General features: G+C 40.6%; 1 protein-coding gene across 2 annotated transcripts in view; it reads left to right on the top strand.

The window, feature by feature from the left end:
• The window catches only part of nbas (NBAS subunit of NRZ tethering complex), a 224,197-nt gene that overhangs the window by 165,937 nt on the left and 38,190 nt on the right, over positions 1-20,070 (top strand). For both annotated transcript variants that reach the window (XM_084736747.1, XM_084736746.1), the window contains exon 49: positions 2,774-2,957. In XM_084736747.1, the coding sequence (XP_084592873.1) occupies positions 2,774-2,957 (184 nt within the window). The remainder of the gene's footprint in view (positions 1-2,773; positions 2,958-20,070) is intronic.

Raw genomic sequence — 20,070 nt, 5'->3', positions numbered from 1 at the left:
CGTGTCAGTCTTTCATAGGGTGTACCAGGCTCAGTTTTAAAGCTACAGCAAATGATACTGGTATCATATGAAATGAGAAGGTCTAAGGCATTCATTGGTACCAAACATGTCATGCTTGTCAGGGAGGGACGTAAATAATGCTCCAAAGTTAGGCTAAATTTTTGTGAGGAAATTTTTGCCGTGGCCCTTTTCAAAGATATCCCTTGACGTCTCACCTCAAGATATCTGAATGAAATTGGTCTTTTGGGTCCCCAACAATCTCCCTTTTACAGAGCTGTCTCACTTTAGACCAGTCCCATGCAGTTTTGGGCTAAAAGCATGGAGTTTTTTGGGGTTTTTTTGCATGCAGTATAAATTATTTATTTTTTGCCTATTCTGAAACTGGTGTATTTAAAGATGTCTGTATACTGCATACCTTAAACAATATTGGAGTGAAACAAACTTTGGGGTTTGTTTGGTGATTTGTTGGAAGTGAATTCAGTCATTGAGAATGATCTTTCTCACTAGTTTCACTGTGTTTTTCCGTGTCCTCCGTTTCCCCTCCCCTGTCTGTCTCTGTGTGTCTGTGCTGTGGGCGTGGCAACTCCCTCACTCTCTTGGGTTCCTGATTGCATTCATTCAACTCACCCGCTCCCTGCTGCTCACCTGAGATCCATCCAGTAATCAACCCTGCAGTATAAAACACTGGCTCTCGTCTCCAGTCATCACCAGATTGTTCTGTTACAATCAACAAGGCGAACCCAAATGCAGACTCAAAAGGAGAGTGGCAAAAAGGGGTTTTATTGCAAGGATAGTGAATGTGGCTGTAAGGGGATAATCCAGGGAATGGAGGCTGAGGGGAGCAAAACAACGTTGGAGGGGTTTGGCTGGCTGGAGGCATGGCAGAAGGGCAGGCAGGTAGGCAGGCGGTGATCCTATGACAGGGGAGAAACAAGGTAAGTATCCACGAAGAAAGCTTCACTAGCAAAACTCTAGGTAGAATTCACAATTCAAAGCATGACTGTATCACAGTGGTAGACATAATGATCTGGCAAGGACTGGAGACGAGAGCCAGTGTTTTATACTGCAGGGTTGATTACTGGATGGATCTCAGGTGAGCAGCAGGGAGCGGGTGAGTTGAATGAATGCAATCAGGAACCCAAGAGAGTGAGGGAGTTGCCACGCCCACAGCACAGACACACAGAGACAGACAGGGGGAGGGGAAACGGAGGACATGGAAAAACGCAGGGAAACTAGTGACACAGCCGGGGCCGTGACAGATCTAATCTGTTTTATGCCAAAACAGTAAACTTCTGAACAGCCAAAACTTCCACTGGGACATGCAGGCTTTGACCCATAAGTAGACAACATCAAGTGTAATTAATTCAGAGTTTCAGCTTGTGTGGGTTTTTCCTAAAATGTAAATGTCTGTATTGGCACGGTGGTGTAGTGGTTAACACTGCTGCCTCACAGCAAGAAGGTTCTGAGTTCAAATCCCTCAGCTGGCTGGAGGGCTGAGGAGTTTGTGGCTTTGTGTGCGGAGTTTGCATGTTCTCCTTGTGTTTGCATCGTTTCTCTCGGGGCGGTCCGGCTTCCTGCCACCAGTCCAAAGACATGCATTAAATAGGTTAATTGGAGACTCTAAATTGTCCATAGGTGTGAATGGTTGTCTGTCTCTGTGTCAGCCCTGCAATGAATTGGTGACTTGTCCAGAGCGTACCCCGTCTCCCGCCCAATGTCAGCTGGGAAAGGCTCCAGCCCCCTGCGACCCTTCAAGGATAAGCCATTACGGACAATGAATGTATCTGTTATATTGTTGGAAAGCTGCCTGGTTGCGGGTAATGTTCTAAATAAATAACAGTGTTTCCTTATGAAGTTTATAAAGTCCAGTGAACCCAGCATGCTTGGTTACAATACCGTTACACAAATCTATAAATCTTGAATAAAACTGAGGCTGTACTGTACAAAAAACCTTTACTCAAACCTTTTGACATCTCTGCTGGTTGCATCTGGCAATTTTGGTGGCATTGCAGTAGGTGCTTCACTGTCTGTTGCTTGCCGGAGATCTGCACTTTTAGAGTGACTTCTTCGAGGCTAGCTGAAAATGATCAGTTTTGTCTGTGGCTTTGTCAAAGTATGTGGTGAAAACTTGTCACTTGATGACTTGCTAATCTGCTCTGCCACTGTGTTTCCTAATAGAGAAATATTGTTGAAAAAACAAGCTATTCTTTTCTGGACATAGATTATGAGCAAATTGCAGCATACAATCCTTCAGAAATGCATATATACATTTTTTTTGTTACTTTTTTAATAGATATGTTTTTATTTCAGTTGTATTCAAATTGAAGGTTAGTTCCAATTGGTATGAAATAACTAGAAAAAATAATGAAAGCTAAGCAATAATAGGTATCAGGACAACAAATAATTGGGTGGTGTGGTGTGTGTTGTAAATTAGTGAGCAGATTCTTATTTTAATGTGTAAATTTGCTTGGATGTGAACATTTATTTTTTTTCAACACAAAAATAGCATTTTTGCCCTCTTGGAAGACATCAGTGTTTCTGTGAAAGAGTTTAATTTTTGCGGTGGTGAACGTGTTTCTTGGCAAGTTTATTTAATTTTTAAGCCTTGAGACAGATGAACCAAAAAAAAAAGAAAAAATTAAATTATGCTCCTGACCACTTGATAACTTCATTTTCCTCCTCTGAGTCTCCACCTTACCTCTCTATCTCTGTCTCTTTATCTCTGCCTCGCTCCTCCTGTCTGACTGCTGTCCTTCTCACCCTCGTCCCTCAGCGACAGCACCGTGACTTCAGATGACCTCCTGGCTTGGGTGCATCCATTCTGTGGTGACGCGGCGCTGCCCGTGCGGCCTCGCATCAACGTGCTGCAGATCCTGGAGAGTAACTTCAGCCTCCGAGACAGTGACGTCCGTCTTCTGCTGCTCTACAGAACTCAGGCAGTTCTCAAAGACAGAGAGGTAACTCACACACACACACACACAGGCAGCCATGACTCATCAGCCGCAAAGTGGGAGTGTGAGAGATTTTAAGTATACATTACTTGAGAAACAAGTTTAATCCCAGGCACTCTAAAAACAGAACACTGGTACTTGATCTGAAGGAGGCTACAGATGTCTTTTCTTTTCTCCAAGGTCATAACATTAAATGTTGCACCGTGAAAAGGTACTAGAAATTGATGGGTGGAGAAAAGAGATAAGTGGATGGAGAACAGAGTAGAAATGGGGTAGTGAAGACACTAAGAGGGTGAATAAATCCCATCCCATCCCATCATGAAACATGTAAATGTTGACACATGCATTCCCATTATGTAGCATTATGGGCTTCTGAGCTATAAAAACCAGTGTACTGCTGAAGGGGTAAGTAAGATGTAGTTAATGCCTGTTTAGCACTGCTGCTGCTTAAGCTGATGCTAACACTGCAGAACTGAGATCATGATTGTGGTTTATTTGACCAATGTTGCTCTCTATTAAAAAGTTTATAAAAGAAACAATATATTATCATTATTATTATTATAATAGAAGAAATAGGTTTGATTTTATGATTACTCATAACAAACCTTTCTAAAGGTATTTGAGTTGTCAGAGTTGTCCAAAACCTTTTCAAATAGTTGTGTATATTTATAGAACCAGTTAAGAGGAAACAAATATGTGATCTTGAAAAATCTGATTAAAAATGGCAAGTGTGCATCTAAATTTGAGAGTGCACGAATGTGTGTGTGTGTGTTCTGTGTTTTACATGAAACCAAAAACCCACAAAACAAATGTCTCTCCTCAGTTTGTAGTTGTATACGCTATATTTAGAATATTTTCACCGCTTTACTTTTCCGTCAGACAGCCTTTCCTGATGCAAACTGCTGCTATATCAGCAAAATATTTCTCTCTCAGTAATTTCCCAGTAATTTTACCTCGCATATCATGGGAGTTGCTGGTTTACCTCGGCATTCTGTTAGTTTGCTTGTCTTACTGTGTGACTCCTGTGAATCCAAACTAATCTTTTAAAACACTGAAGTCACACAATAACATAAACCAGCTAAGCTGAGATAGAGGCAACAGTAGAGCAGCAATTCCTGTGTTCTGTGAGGTAAAATTACTGATTTTGCCAAGAGTGTGGATGGTTTGGAGAGAGCAATTTTAGTCACCAAAATTTTTTTTAGGTGGATCTTTTTACAGCTACTGCGAGGAGTTTTTAACTGCTTATGAAACAGTCTTAATTTAATGATTTTTCTTTAGATGATCTTATTTTTGGCATTATGTTTTGAGGTTCTTATGGTGGAGAGTGCCTTTTTGTCCACAGGGGCCTTTCTGGGTTTTTCTGCTGACCCTCTCTGCAGCAGTTCATTGTTTAGCTTCTGTGCATTTATTCCACTCTGCATCTCAAACTGTTGGTGTGCCGACTTTCATCTGCCACAGTAAATACACTGACTATTGATAAGTACCTCATGCAACCCCACTTCAAATGATCTGAACTATCCATTTAAATTGATTGAATGTAAACAGGTCTTCAAAGCTTCAGTGTTGTACTTCTGGAGGTTATTTGCACGTGTTAAGTGCCTTGATTTGGGATCATTTAGTCTTCCTAATGTAGATAAATTAGTTTGTTTCTTTATGTAAATGTAAAACCAACACCTGCCAACACATAAACGCTTGTAATCTAAACTAAATCCTCTGTATATTTGCTGTAGTGTTTAATACACAGTATCTGAGCTCAAGCATGCGGAGTGTTCGCGCATGTGTAGGTTTGGCTCTTCCTGTGTCCTCCCCCCTCTCTGGTGTAACCTATCATTCAGTAGCTAGTCATTAAGTTTCCTGACTGACTAATTAATGGCCCTGGCTGGTTAATTAATGTGTAAATGTATGCGCACAGCCGTGGGCCATTGTCAGCGCAGGTAGACAGGTGTGTGGGCCCGGACTCTTTAACTAATTGGGTGCACTCCCGACATTTGGCAGGCTTGACAAAACACACACACAGACACAGGCAGGCGAGCACACATGTGTGTTCTTAAGGGAGTGTACATCCAAGGGATCAGTTAATTAATCTTGTAAAAGATTAAGAGTGGGACTTGTTTCAGATGAAGTGCCATTTTCTTTCTTTCTCTCGTCTCTCCTTAAGGCTACTAAAAAGGCATTTAAATATGTGAGCAGGGTTTTTGTAGCCAAATGTCTCATTTAGCTTTGATTAGTTTAAACTTTTATTAGCTGGAAAGATTTTTTATGTCCACATCTGTACTGACACACAAACTCAAATCCATTCAAGCACGCACACGCGCGCACCCACTCTTTAATTTATTGCGTTTTGCCTCCTAATTGGAGCGACACTTCATTGTCTCCGCTGGCTGTTGCCCGGCTGAAAGCAGTGGCACAGTAATCATGTTGGCGAGGCCGGTGCCACCCGTAAGCAGCGCTGGCACTCTCTGCAGCATGCTGGTGCCCTGAGGCTGTGCCAGAGACGTGGTGGTGCCCCGGTCTGACCTCATCACATTGGCTTAGAACCAGAAAGAGAGAAGTGGTGCGCTCTGAGGAAAAAAAAAAAGTCAGGGGCTGACAGAAAGGACGGGGTTGGTGTGTGTGTGCGGGGGGGTGGTACTGTAGGAAGGAAAAGAGTTGGTATTGTTCCCTTTCTGTCCTCCTGGTCCCTTAACTAATCAGCACAGCTCCCTTCTAACTACGTCCCACAGGCTGCCCGAGACACTCACACATAAACCACTGCGTACCCAGCTCTCCCATGCAGTCCACACATGCTTCTGCACACACACACACACACACACACACACAGAGACGGACTGCCTGCTGTGATTTCCATGACAACCGTGCTGTCAAGCCACAGTTTGTGAGTGAAGCTGATACCAGTAGTATGTTTAAGTTGGAGTTTCTCTCATCTTTCCCTTTCCACCGCTGTCTGTTTGCTGTTCTGACAAAGGCGCCTGATTAGCACTGTCGCCTGCGATCAAAGGCAGCTGCAAAACAGCTATATGCACGCACACACATACACACACCCACAGCCATGCTCTCAAATGTATGCATTAGGATGCATGTACATACACAAACACACGTGCACGAACGTACTGTATACACACACTGTCTGTCTGTCTGTGTGTATTAATTCAGGAGAAAGATGTAACTGAAAAACAAGTTGAAGAAAACGTCGCTTTGATCTTAGAAATGAATCTTTCCCCATCCTTTCCCTCCCTCTCCCCCTGTGTATGTCTGCCTGTCTCTGATGTGCAAAGTGTCTAACTCCACCTATCTTTGTATTCCTATCTTTCCTCAAAATCAAAAATACTCAAATGCCATTGATGAATCAAAAGAGGACAGAAAAAAAGTCTATCACACAGCCCTCGGGGACCTCCAAAGTCATTAATTTTGTAGTTATTTATTTTGAGGCAAATTAAGTGAAAGGAAACTAATATTTCAAAAGTTTTTTTTGGAGAGAGTAATTCGAGGAATGCGCATAAAAAGGAAATTGTTTCACTGATCAAGAGGCAGCAGATTAGAGGGAATGAAACTACAGGTTTTTAATTGATCAAGTAATTATTCAGGATCAAAATTGCTGTCATTTGTCCTTTTCAGTGTGCTACAAATAGGGCTCTTTAATTGCCATTGATAAATTGCAGACATTATGCAAGACTTACATTATACTCTATCCATCAAATGTGGATATTACTTAAAATGCAAAAGTGGGGCTTAAAAGCGAGTAAATTGATATGGGTTGTTAAAATGCAAACTATGACTACCAGCTAAGGTTTCTGGAGGATATAGTAACGTCACAGATACAAATATTATTGTCAAGGTGGGGGTTATTTTTTCCTCAAGACTGTTTTGTCTAATCCCACACTATTGTTCTACGATTGGCTTTTACTACTGTGCCATGATCAGGTAGTACTCGTGGCTATGACAGTACGTGTGTGTGACTGCCAAAAAGCCTTTCTAAAGTTGTAAAACTGTCTAACCATAAACCATGATCTTTTCCAAAATCCTCTCTGGCAGTGTCTGTACCTAACCAAACTGTGACTGTGTGGAGCTCAACAGTGATCGACCACATTTAAAACAGCCCTGGTTCCGGAAGTGAGTTTCCCGTTCATTCACTCCATTGACGTTTCAGAAAATCCTTATATAGAGAGTTTTAAACCTGGAACCAAGTCAATCAACTAAAATCAACTAAAAATGTCTTTTGTCATTATTGTAGTGTTTATACTGTTAATAACAATGTTGTAATAAGTAATAGTTTGCATTATGTGTGTATAGTAATGATATTGACTGTGGCTTAATCACATAATTAGTAGTACTAATTTTTGTACCTAGCTAGCCAGCTTCCCAGCGGAACGAGCTGCTCACATGTTCTATACATATTTCCATGATAACAGCAAGCTTCACCAATCAGATGTCACTGTTACACCTTAGGATTGTGGGTAGTGTAGTGCTTCTCCATGACATTGAAAAAAAAAACATGGTTTTCTTCTACAGAAGTACATACCATAGTTTCACAATCTGATAGCTTGTTGTCTACCTTGGATGGTTGGTATGGTAACATTATGACTACAAATCTAAATCCTATATTCATAATATGAATGGGATTTTCACTTCCGGAACTTCACTGTCGAGCTCCATTTCAGTTCGCCACAATCTCACTGCAAATTTCTTCAAACATCCGACATCTACATTTGTGTTCACAGCCAATCAGAGCACATTAATAGTAGCCAATCACAGCACAGTAGGGTAGGCATAACCGTCAGGAAAAAAAATAACACTGAAGGTGGTGTCGGTCTGCTATGACATTGTGCCGTAACTGCAGTATTTGATCTCATCTTCCCTGCTGAAGTCACCTGACCATGACTGCTGACCCTCTGGCAGAGGGGACAAGCAGAAAGAAAATTATGACGTTCTTTTACAATACAGCAGGATTAGTTTTGTTGCCAAAAGGTGATATGACTTACAGCACTTACTCCTGATATGGATTTCTTAAGATTAGCTCAGGCTGCGACTCCTTTGGTTGGAGACCTTCCAGGCAGTTGGCAGCCTGTCAGACTGAAATGAACAGCAGTAAATAGGGTCAACTAGAAAAACACTTCAAGCCAAAAAAGAAAAAGATTTTTTTTTATCTGCCATAAAAAATGAAATACTTGTATTTTTTCGATTACTGATTCTTTAAAGATCCCCTCTAGATATGTTTTAATGAATACATAAATTGCTCTTCTCTCCTAAGTTCTTTTTACAAATGCTCAATTATGTTGGCAAAATGGTTGAAATGACACCTACTCCTCCATTAAATATCCAGAATCTATAACTACAAGTTAAACCGCTGGACAACAGCTGTTTCGTACTTCACTGTCCATTCTCAGTGTATGCGTGCTGGAGGCTTCAAGTTTCCATGTTGCACTAGAATATTGAAGGAGGATTGGCTTCCAGACTAGTTGTGATGTAACAGATCATGCTTGTACTGTAGGCCCATCCCTGAAAATGGGCCTTTTCAGCGAGCACACAGAAACTTTTCCCTTTCAGCAGATGAATGTGAAATCATCCTTCTAGTGTCAAACTCTGCACATACATAGTTCTGTACAGTGAAGCTCAGACATTCAACTGTAGGAACAAGAAGAAAAAACTATTTTTGAGTTGAGGGGAAATTCATATTCTTCTCAGAGCTCTTTTACTTTTGTGTCTCTGCCCAGAAGCACTTAAAGGGATAGTTTGACATTTTGGGAGAAACGTATATTTGCTCTCTTGCCAGGAGTTAGATGAGAAGATTGATGCAACTCTCATGTCTGCACGCTAGTTATAAAACTATAGACATAAACCAATTAGCATATCTTAGCACAAAGTAACAGATCAAACAACAACAAAAAAAGATTAAACAAAGAAAATATACTGTGTTAGCTGAGCTTTTGAACATGCTAGAAGGTAGATTTTTTTCGGGCTAGTTGTTCCCCTTGTTTCCAGTCTTCCTACTAAGCTAAGCTAGTCGGCTGCAAGCCATAGCTTCATGTTTGAATGCATTGTTCTTCTTGTCTGACTCTTGGCAAAAGGTGAATGGGCATCTTTTCAAAATCTAAAACTGTTCCTTTACAGGTAGAACCAGTTGGATTTGTCTGATCTGTTCGAAAATGTCCCAGAAAGATAGTTGACTGTGTAGTATCATTCCTGAGACGTCAAATACTGATATTTTGGGTTGGTAAAGCGTCCTGAGCACGGCAATATAATGAGAAAATAAGGCAAGGGTGGCGTGTCCGCTGATACAGCCACCACCACACACTTCCCGTTGGTCATATGTCCTGACTAAGAGTGATTATGAGTCTAATTGAAGGAAAATGTTCCAAATTATGCCTTTAAGTTGAAATAAATGTGCTTATAAGCTGTAAAGTAAGTTCAAGTTTATTCTAAGTTTGTCTAATAGGTCACAGCTTGTGCAGTATGAACTGTATGTAAATAAAACACTCAGTACGTCCTTGTTAACTGTCCCCGTTTGCTGCTGTTCAGTTTTGTCTGATGAACTGCCAGCAGGCTCTCAGATCTGACAACAGGGCTCACAGCCTGATCTAATGCCTGTGCATCAGTATCACCAGGGACTACTTTAAACTACCTTATGTTTAAAAAAAATATTCCTTTAAACTTGCAGTAACAGATTTTTTGGCCACCAGGGAGCACCTGAAATAAACTGTAAGCACAACACTGACATATTATCACCACTCAAGATGATATGGCAGACATGTTAGCAAATTTTTGCTTATATTTTTACATCCAGCATATAGAAAACAACATTAGCATCAACATGAAGTTGTGTGTCTGGACACCTGAGAAGTTTAACTTTCCTTTAGTTCTTTTTTTTTTTTTTTTTTTGGGTAACTTGAGATAAATATCTGCCTCTTTAGCTACAAAATGGTTCACTATGCTCACCAACTAGTAGCTAGAATTTTCTGTCCGCTGTTTGGTTTGCATAGCAGGCGTTGTCACAATGTCAAGCAAGGTAGTAGAAATATGAGAGGATGGACCCCAATGGTGACTTGGAGGCAGAGCGGGGGTGGTTCGAATGATTAAATACTCTAAGTCAAAATATAAAAGGCTAACAGAGGATAGGCAGGGCACAGGTCAAAACAGCCCACAGCCAAATAAATCCAAATAGGCACAAAGGAAATACAAAATCCATTAGACCAGGCCGAAGGTCCAAAAACTAAACAGAACTAAAACACTGGGAAACAATGGGAAACACTGGGAGAACAGCTCGGACCCTTAAAGCTGTGAATAAATAAAGAAAAGAAGAAAGACTGGTTTAAAAAAAGGAACAGGGAGGCTAATCAGGGACTAATACTAATTACTAATTATACCAGTTCTCCCCAAATGTTTCTGTCATTTTAGGTATTTCTTATCAAGCTGATGTTTGTTAAAATGATTCCCTAAGTGTGGTCTGTGAAGGTACTGTAGTGAGAGGTCATTAAAAATAAATAAATTTAATGTTTTTAAGTTTCAGTTTTGTTAGTCTGAAAATACCATAAAATATTTATGATTTATTTAAAAAAAAGTAATCAGAACAAATAAAACAAAGCCATAGGATTTAAATTACGCTGTTTTTCTCTTTTCTAACCTTTCCACTCTGTTTCTGACAGCATCTTATGTCTTGTCATTTGTGTGGTTAGTCTTGAGTGTTGATCAGAGTGGTGATTAAAGGTTTGAATTGGCCGTATAAGATTTACAGATTTCAAATTGAGCTGTGGCATTCCTGAGTTTGGGAATGGCTGGTTTAGAGTATTGTAGTGAACTGGAGCCAATCCCAGCTGACATTGGGAGAAATGTGGAGTACAGTCTTACCGATAGCTGATGTATCTAACTTGTAGAATTACTAGGCATGACTATCCTCTCTGAATTTGAATTCGGGGTACAGTATCTGTGATTATAACAGCTGATTTAGCTCAAAGGTTATTGCATCTACAGCTCTCTCTTTGTTTTCCAGTCTCCTGATAACCTGGTTGTGTTTGTTTCAAGGCTGCATTGTATATTCCTACAGATCTGATTCACTTACTGTGTAATCCTCCATCCTTGCCTCATCGCCTTGTGCGTACACCTCTTTGACAGCGCGTCAAGAAACCCTCAGATCCTCACAGTCTGTTAGGATCTGAAAAGTCTTGTAGTCTTTTCACATTGGCTGTCCAAGCTTCCTCCTCCCCAATGCCTGCCTGTGTCTGCAGTCTGCATGCTTCTGTCTATACATCCTCATACATATACAGTGTCATTTTTGTTTTATTCACCCACACAGATAAATGGGCATGCATTCCAGCAGGCCAGCCTGTGATAGCACTAGACAAACGCTATTATGATGGATGCTGTTTAGCCCACCGGTGTCCAGACTGGGTCAGGCCGGGCCGTGTCAGTGGAAAGGCCACTGAATGATTCACAGCCGCTGCCACGCACACACTCAGCGATGATGGATCAGAGTAAAACAGAAAGAAAGAATTAGAGATGAGGGGGGGTAATGATGGATCAGAGACAAACACAGAGAGAGGAAGATTCAGAGATGATATTAAAACAGAAAAAGAGAACAGCATGCCTCTTACCATTCCAGTACATCATCCATCCTTCCTCCCCTCCCTCAGCATCCCAACACGCTAACGCAGGGACACACAGAGACACCTAAAAAGGGAGGTATTAATGAGCCCAATTGAAATGCTGACATTTAGCTAGTGGGGAGGAAAAGGGAGGGGAGGGCATGAGAGGTGAAGCCACGGATAGATTTTGTGACTTCATTTTGAATGATTAGTCATAACAGCAGGGCGTCCAAATGTCACCACCGTCAAGATTGGAGGGTCTGTTGTGTCTGCATGTGTATAGTTTGTTTGGCCTTTGTGTCACTAATAACAATATACTTAGGGCCATTTGTTTATGGCATTTCACAGACAAAGAAGTGACATCTAAATGCAAATGGATGGAGGGGGCATGTGGTTGTTAAAGGGATAGTGAGGATTGTTTGATTTAGGGTTGTACAAGGTACTTATCAATAGTCGTCATATTACCTACAGTAGATGGCGGTCAACACAGGAGTACCAGCAAGGAAGCTATACATGGTCAGCAGCTTTTTAACACTTAACTTAAATGTTTTTCAGACCACAGACTCCTTAATGGATAGAGAGACAGAGCAGGAAGGGCTCAGAATTGTTTATTTTTCATTTGCCCAGTCAGGCAAATGGGGCAGAAACCTACTTGCCTGAAATCAATCTTTGCTTGCCCCTGTACAGATGTTTTATTTGTACAAATGTTTTATTTATTAGCAGCTAATAATAACAACAAAAGCTCAAGTTTATTATCATGTTTAATATAGGGCTGTAACATCTGCAAAATAGAGTTCAAGGTGATGTCTTTAAATGTCTTGTTTTGTCAGTCCAAAAGACAAAGGTATTTAAGTTAATATATAAAAAAGAGAAAAGTGAGAACTCTTCACATTTGAGAGGCTGAAAACAGCATTTTCCCATGAAAAATTACTTTAATGATAATCGATGATCAAAATAGTTTAGTAGTTTAATTAATTTCACCCTTTTTTTTTTATCATTTTCCCTGGGCAAGTGGGTAGTCCTTATCGTAGAAACATGGCAGGGAACCCCTACTACATGTGTTGCATTGAATAGTATTAGTAGCTGCTAAGTCAGCAACAGTTATAGCACGGCTAACGTTCAGCGTGTTAGCTTTACTCGACACTTTTGTCGGTGGTTTCTGAGGTAGAGGGGATTGTCATATTGTCAATATTACAAATAATAGCTAACTATTTTGCTGTTATGGATAGGGGTCAGATATTGATTTAAAAGTGACTTGTCAAGGGGCTGAGAGAGCATTATATGGCTCACATAACATGGCTTCCTGTTGAAAAAGGCTGTCTGACAGTGAGGTAAATCTGCCAATCTTCCTTCGGTGGCTAAAATATGTTTTGCTGCTGACTCTGTCCACGCCAGCACATTGCTTAGCTTCCTACATCGGTACTATGCTGGTACTCCTCTCTGCCTCTCCAAACTGGGGGCATGCTGACCACCATCTACTGTAGGTAATACACTGTCTGTGGATAAGTACCTCATCAAATAATTCAAACTATCCCTTTAATGTGATGCCCTCTCTACAGTAGCCTTAATGTTTTGGTGGGAGGATAGTAATTATTACTGTGGCTGTGCTAGTTTTGAGGGTTGTAACACACACGCATGTAAACACACACATGGTGAGGGAAGGTCAGCCCTGTCATTGCATCAAGGTCTTCACCCCTGTGCGCACTCTAAATGTTGCAGAGCATAGGGGAAGATCAGCTGCATGTGTTTGTGTGTGCATGTGCATGAAAAGTCATCATCTAAGCTCATCAACAGTGATAGCTGATTCATTCTACAAGCCCCCTTTCTCCCTGTCAATGTCACGGATCATTTGCTCTAACACATTGTTTTGGTGGTGTGCTGTTTGGCCTTGCAGTGCGCCGTCTATCTAATATGGATGAACTGAGGCGAGCAGAGCAGAGCAGGCTGTGTAGTTGCACTCCGTCAGCCTCCAGTCTGCAGCTACACAGCCTGCGGACCCCGTGCTTTAACCCAGACCTAGCTCTCTTGTGACTTTCCTGCGGCACATTTTCATTTGTTTTCATTCCATTTTCCTTGAAAAACTTGGAAATTAGATTCAATCATGGTTTTACTTTTTGTGTTAAATTTTGACAAACACGTCCCATTTATTCTCAGAGGTCTGTACTATTTTCTGAATTTTTGATTCTTGTTTCTGATCACGTCTCTGCTTTGGACAGATCTGATTTTATGCAAACTTACATGGGATGGAGCAGAGATGGGACCAATCCAATCCAATACTGGTGCCCAATATTGACCTCAGGCATTCATTGGGTATCATACTCTCAACACCGATCTGTGTTCCGATAATAATTTTATAACACCACAAGTTTTGTGGGTGAAGAAATATACTAGCCACCTCAATCATGGTGTAACAATGAACCAGCATAAAATTACAATTACCAACATAAACCACCATAAACCATCTTTTTCTGAACAACCACATGACAAACAAATTACAAGGACATTGGAAACACATAACAAACATTAACATTTGTATTTCAGATCCTAAAATAGCAAAGTTATAAAGTATGGTCGTAAAGTCATTGTGAAATCCAGACACAATCAGCACGACAAGGCTTGCTTCTCTTCTCCATGTCTCCCTTATGGTCTCTTGGTTTCTGACTCCACCTTTGTTCGCTTTCTGTAGAACGATGGGATGGTGATTCTCATTTTGTATGCACCAATTAAGCAGAAAATTGCAGAACTCCAGCATTTCTGGACACTGTGTAGTAAGGGTGGAGTTTATGGCAACATGCACACATCTCAAACAGATATGCCATGTGCACTGGCATACAGAACACTCGGTATTAAAGCCTTAAAGAAGTGTGAATATTTTACTGTGTGTGGATTTTCAAGAGTGCACATGCATTTATCAATATGTAACATAAACCACTCCACCTGTTATATATTTAAATATTAAGCCACATTTTTAAGTATGCCAGACCATATTGAAAAGATAAGCTTCAGCCCTGACAGACATCCAAGAATAACAATGAAAGAAGACAAAATAAAGTACACAGATGGACAGCGCACCATTTTGTTGTAACTACACTCTTAGAAATAATGATTCAGAAAGGGTTCCTCCTGAAGTGCTGACTTTCTATTCAGAACCATTGGCTTGTGAAGAATCCTTTATTTGAAGAAAGTGTTCCATCAAGAACCCTTTTCATCCAAAGATCCCTTTTGGAAGAAAGAGACAAAGGATTGTTGAGATCCTTGAAGAACTTTTTCGACACGGATTCTTTGTATGGTAATATTAAAGGGTTTTCAGTAGAAACTCCTGGTTGATGTCTAGATAAAATCCTTGGAATATAAAAGGGTTCTTGGCGGGTGGTTCTCCTATGGCAAAAGGCTGTAGAACCCTTTCTGTAAAGAACCCTGGAAGTGTGTATTTGTTTGATATGACCAGAACACAACCAGAAATATAAGTGGGAGTATTGTCAGTTGTCAGACCAATGTGTTCTGTCTGCAGCTGACTGATGCCATTTTGCCCCTCTGCTGCACAAACACACATAATACATATTGACAAATGGGCAGATGGGCTGTCTTGATCCAGTGTTAGAAAAGTTGAAAACTGGAAGAGAACTTCAGGAATTGTCCCACCTAGGGATTGTGTGGTAGAAAAAAATGGACGGAGCTTTGCAGAGGTGAAGGCTGTGTGGGAAGGAGAAGCTGGACAGGGAAGCTGAGAAAGATTTGTTTGATGAAAGTGAATGAGCCTGGACTGCAGGGAGAGGGTTATACAAGAGGAGAGAGGGAGCAGAGTGTCTTTCCAACTAGATAAATAATAAATGTGGTGAGGTTGAGTGAGCTATCATATGGCCACACTCTTAATACAACAGGTCAGGGGTCACTGTCGAGATAGCCAAGCCACAGCTATAATTCCACTTGTTTTGGCAGCTTTTATCTATCCCCCTCGGCTCCTTGCGAAAACTTAATTTATGCTCCGTTTTTTTTTTTTTTTAACTCGGAGCCAGGAGAGAAGAGCACAACACTTTGTCATCTCGGTGGGATCGCTGATGATTCAGTCAAAAAACACCTCAGAGGAGGCAGTGCAATAAAATAAACAAGAAAAGAGGGGATGTGCAGAGGGAGACAGACAAGAGGAGAAATAAGGAGGAAGGAGCCTGAGGACAGCTGAAGTGATAGGAGCGGGCAGCACAGAGCCAGATGAGAAGGAGGGAGAAAGCCGGAAAAATCTGAGATGAAGTAGGGGCACTCAGGCACCATTATCTCTTTTGGCACGTTCTTTGCTGTGCTGTATCACCAGGTAAAGGCTTTACTTCAAATGCTATTATTCAGTCTGAGCGTATGTATGACCGTGCATCCAAGCTTAACCATCGTCTGTCTGCATCGGAAAATGTGTTTTAACGGTATGTGATCTAAGGTATTTAACTGATGCGCATCTTAAAGGGATAGTTTGGATTGTTTGAAGTAGGGTTGTATGAGGGCAATAGTTAGTTAATTAGCTACCATAGATGACAGTTGACACGCCATCTTTTTGGAGAAACCAAGAGGATTACCAGCACAGATGCTAAGCAATGTAGTGGTATGAACAGGGTTAGCAACAAAATGTAATGTATATAAGCCAAATATCACTCTCTCTTGCTCAGCCAGACACACAATAATATAATCAGATTGAGACAACAAATTGTTGTTTTCGCCAAGGGAGTCTGGTTAGATTAGTGAGAGTGGACACCATTCACTTCAGTTGTTTGGGAGATTCTGTAACGCTTTTTTCCTGTGAAACTCCAGCAGTGTTTTTTGGACTGCAAAAAATAAATCTGACCTTCAGTCTCCATAATATAAGAAGATAATGAATGAGTTTACAATGAGTTTTGAGTCAATACAATTCATGCTGGAATGCCAACGATAAACATTATTGTAAAGATGTTATAATGATTTTTATGAATGAAGACACAATTTTTCATCAAAATCATTGCAACTCCCACACATTGTAATAACCACCGCAATAAGTAATAATTTCTTATAAAATGTGAGGGGATTTTTTACATTTTACATTCAGGCTGTTTATCACAAAATGTAGCAGATTATTAAATAATGAAGTGAAAAAGTATTACATTTTATTACATAATGTGGTGTCATCACATAAAACATTGTTACAATGTGGCTAAAATTAATTTTGCTGCTGACTCTGTCCACAGCAGTGCATTACTTACAGTCCTATTCAGGTACTCCTGCCGACTGCTATCTACAGTAGGTGATGCACTCACTTTGGATAAATCTCTCGTACTTAAAAAATCTGAGCTATCCTTCAAAGTAATCGCATGTTTTTGTTTGTCTAGCCATGTGTTTTTTGTGTGTGTCAGTGCACATACATCATTTTATTCAGTATCATCCCTTCTCCTTGGCCTGTCTCCCATCTCGAATATTCATCAGCCCCTATATGCATGCATGATTAAGAAGAACTTGGCACAAATGGGTTTAATATTAAAAAATACCGTGAAGGCAGCTTACGTGTGCGAGCTCGATATTGAAGTCTTTGTGTCGAGGTGGGTTCAAGCTACGAGCTCGTTCTTTCCTCCTAACCTCCTGTCTAACCACTCCCCTTCTCTGTTTTGTCTTCCGCCTCTTATCTTCCTCTTCTTCCTCTCCTGAGGCGTGTACCATTATGTATACCCTGGTGTCATGTTATACAGTGTAGATCTACCACAGACTGCAGGGAGGGAGCATGAAAAAGCATAGCAAATACAGAGAGAGGTTAGAGAAGCTGTATTTGTTTGTCATTGCACGTGTCTTGTCATGTCATACTTTGCATGCACAGGAGTATATGTGTGTGTTTGTTTGTTCTCTACGGGTGAGCCTGTCTTTATCTTTGCGCTTATGTTTCCTCTGCATGTTTTATGTGTTGCACTTTCAAGTCATAATAAACTCCCTAACCCCCCACAGGCCCCGAGGCTTTGCCCTTTTGGTGTTTGGCTTCTCTTTGCTCTCATTTTGTCTGAAACCTGCGCTCTCTTATCATCCCTGCTCACTTTCTCGGCATCGCTCATTCTCTCCCTGACTCTCCCCGCCTCTCTCTCCCCTTGTGAAGTGTGCGACCTCTGCAACTTTATTCTGCCCGTCGCTGGGGACATTAGCCAGAGCGGGTCAATGAATATTGATGAGCTCATTCGGAGCGCTCTCAGTAAAGGCCAGACACAGAGATCTCTGGATCCCACGGCTCCACTGGCACTCCCAGTCCAATACACTGACATGCCCACATCCCGTGTTCTCCCCCTCCTCTTGCTTTCTCCATCACTCCCTCCATCGCTCAGGTCAAGGACTGAGATAATTGCCAAGTCACTGAGAAGATTATCAGGCAGATTTGTTGATGGGGGCAAAAGTTCACTTGTGTTTAACCAATGGCCCATACAAATTCAGGAAGAAATGATGCGTCTTTGGCTTAAACTCGGAGAGGCCAACAATCTCATGTGTGATCACCTTCACTGGCTTGTCAGGTGCAGTGTTGCTTGTGATGCAGATATTTTTAAATAGAGGTGGTTTCTCAAAATTAAAAAAAAACTCCCATTCCAGTGATGATCAAAGATAACACCTTTGAATCTTGATTGTTTTTGTTGTTGGTTTTTAACTAAATTTCTGTTTAATCCAAGTAGTCAAAAACAGTCTTGATGACATTATCATGGACCTTGCAATGTCAGGGTTCCTGTGTTTTTTTATGCTTGTAATTTATTTCTTTTTTTTTTCCAGATTAACAGTTAATTGTTTCAAGCAAAGTACACACTAATATGCAACACAATATATACAGTATATATATGCATATATATGTATATGTACTGCCATATGTGTATATATGTATGTGTGTATACATGCATACAATCTTGGTCCTTGGTTTCCAACATAAATACATTTCATTGTATGTAGTGGATACAGACTTTTAAAATATAAAACCCAAACATTGATTAAATATTCACAAACATTAGTTGCTATGTTGGAACGAGGGAAGAGGATAGGGTCAAGTAACTTTGAACCATTACCTGGTCATCTTTAGGTGTGCGGTTAGCTTTGGGGCAAGAAATAGAAACAAAGATTTAAAAAAAACAATATTGTCTTCTGTGGGACAACATGTCACAACATCAAGTAAACACCAGGTCATGACAGTCTTTATTGTAAAACCTCCAGAAAACTGTTACCTGAAGAATGACTCGGGTGATAGCCAGTTTAATTTAGAAAACTGACACCATTAAATGATGAAGTTGACTCTGGAGCATTTTCCATGTCATGATATTTAATAAAAAAAAAAATGCCACCCTCCATTTATCCCTCCCATTTTGATAGAAAGGTGAGATTGATAGCTCTCACCATCATGATTGACAGTGGTAATAAGATGTGACGAGTGAAGGGGAGAGAGCTGTTGAGACAGACAGTGATGGTAACACTGATCATTAACCTGTCTACCACAGTGTTACACACAGAGGTGCTGATGTGTTCACCATATACTTCAACCAGTCAGTCACAGGGTCGGCTCCTGTCAGCTATGAGGACATGATGTGTTCTGGGTCTGCACGCACGTGGCATGATATAACTGTTGTCTAAATGGTGCTTTTGTTGGGTTTATTGAGTTGTATTGACCAGATGAGTCCGTGCGTGTTGTGCCTGTTGATATGTGTACCTGTTTCTGCCTGGAGAGGTGGTAATATAAGTGTCCTTTTCCATTACTTAGATGTTTCATATCAATTCCATTCCCTTGCTGGGCTGTTGTGAAGCAGTCAATATTGGGAGCCTGATTGAACATTCCCATAGGCTTTCAGTTTTCATCTAAATGTACTTTCAAATGACACCTGAGGCAGCTAAATTGTCTGTTTGAAAAGTTTTACCTCATGTAGTATGCGAGAAATAGGCTATCATTTAGTAATATAATGTGAGGGCAAAGGTCTGTGTTGAAGCCATGCTTGCAGTGTGGCTCCATGTATGGCAGTGTTGTTCTGTTGGTTGGTTGGTTGGTTGGTCCACTGCTTTGATCCAACCATCATAGGATGAATTGTCATTATGTGTGGTACATATATCTATGATTCCCACATCGATGGATTTGAATGACTTCGGTAATACTACATTATCAATACAGAAGTGGCAGCTGCCTTATCAGTCGTGATCTCCAGACCTTTATTCTAGAGGCACCATGAGATATTTGGGGTTTTGATTAAAGGTTTCAACAACTTTTACATTCATTGGCATTGTACAGACACAGATACCCATAATACCCAGAGACACCATTAGGTTATAGGTTTATTTGTCTAATACTTTGTCTTTATGAACAAATACCTGCAAAATCAATGGCATTCCCATACTAGTAGGACTGAGTATTGGCAAGAATCTGGTGATACAATATGTATGACGATACAGGGATTGTGATTCAATGTATATGCAATATTGTAAGCAAGGTGATATGTTGCTATTTTTTAATCTAATTATACAAAACTGTCATAGTATATGAACACACCACCACATCTATAAAATATGAGTTTAAGAAGTGAAACAAGTGA

Source organism: Lutjanus erythropterus, chromosome 15, assembly GCF_056507025.1.
Source record: "Lutjanus erythropterus isolate fLutEry1 chromosome 15, fLutEry1.hap2, whole genome shotgun sequence".
Taxonomy (NCBI): Eukaryota; Metazoa; Chordata; class Actinopteri; order Lutjaniformes; family Lutjanidae; genus Lutjanus; species Lutjanus erythropterus.
The sequence above is the reverse complement of the archived record's forward strand: the minus strand, read 5'-3'. Positions and strand labels throughout refer to the sequence as shown.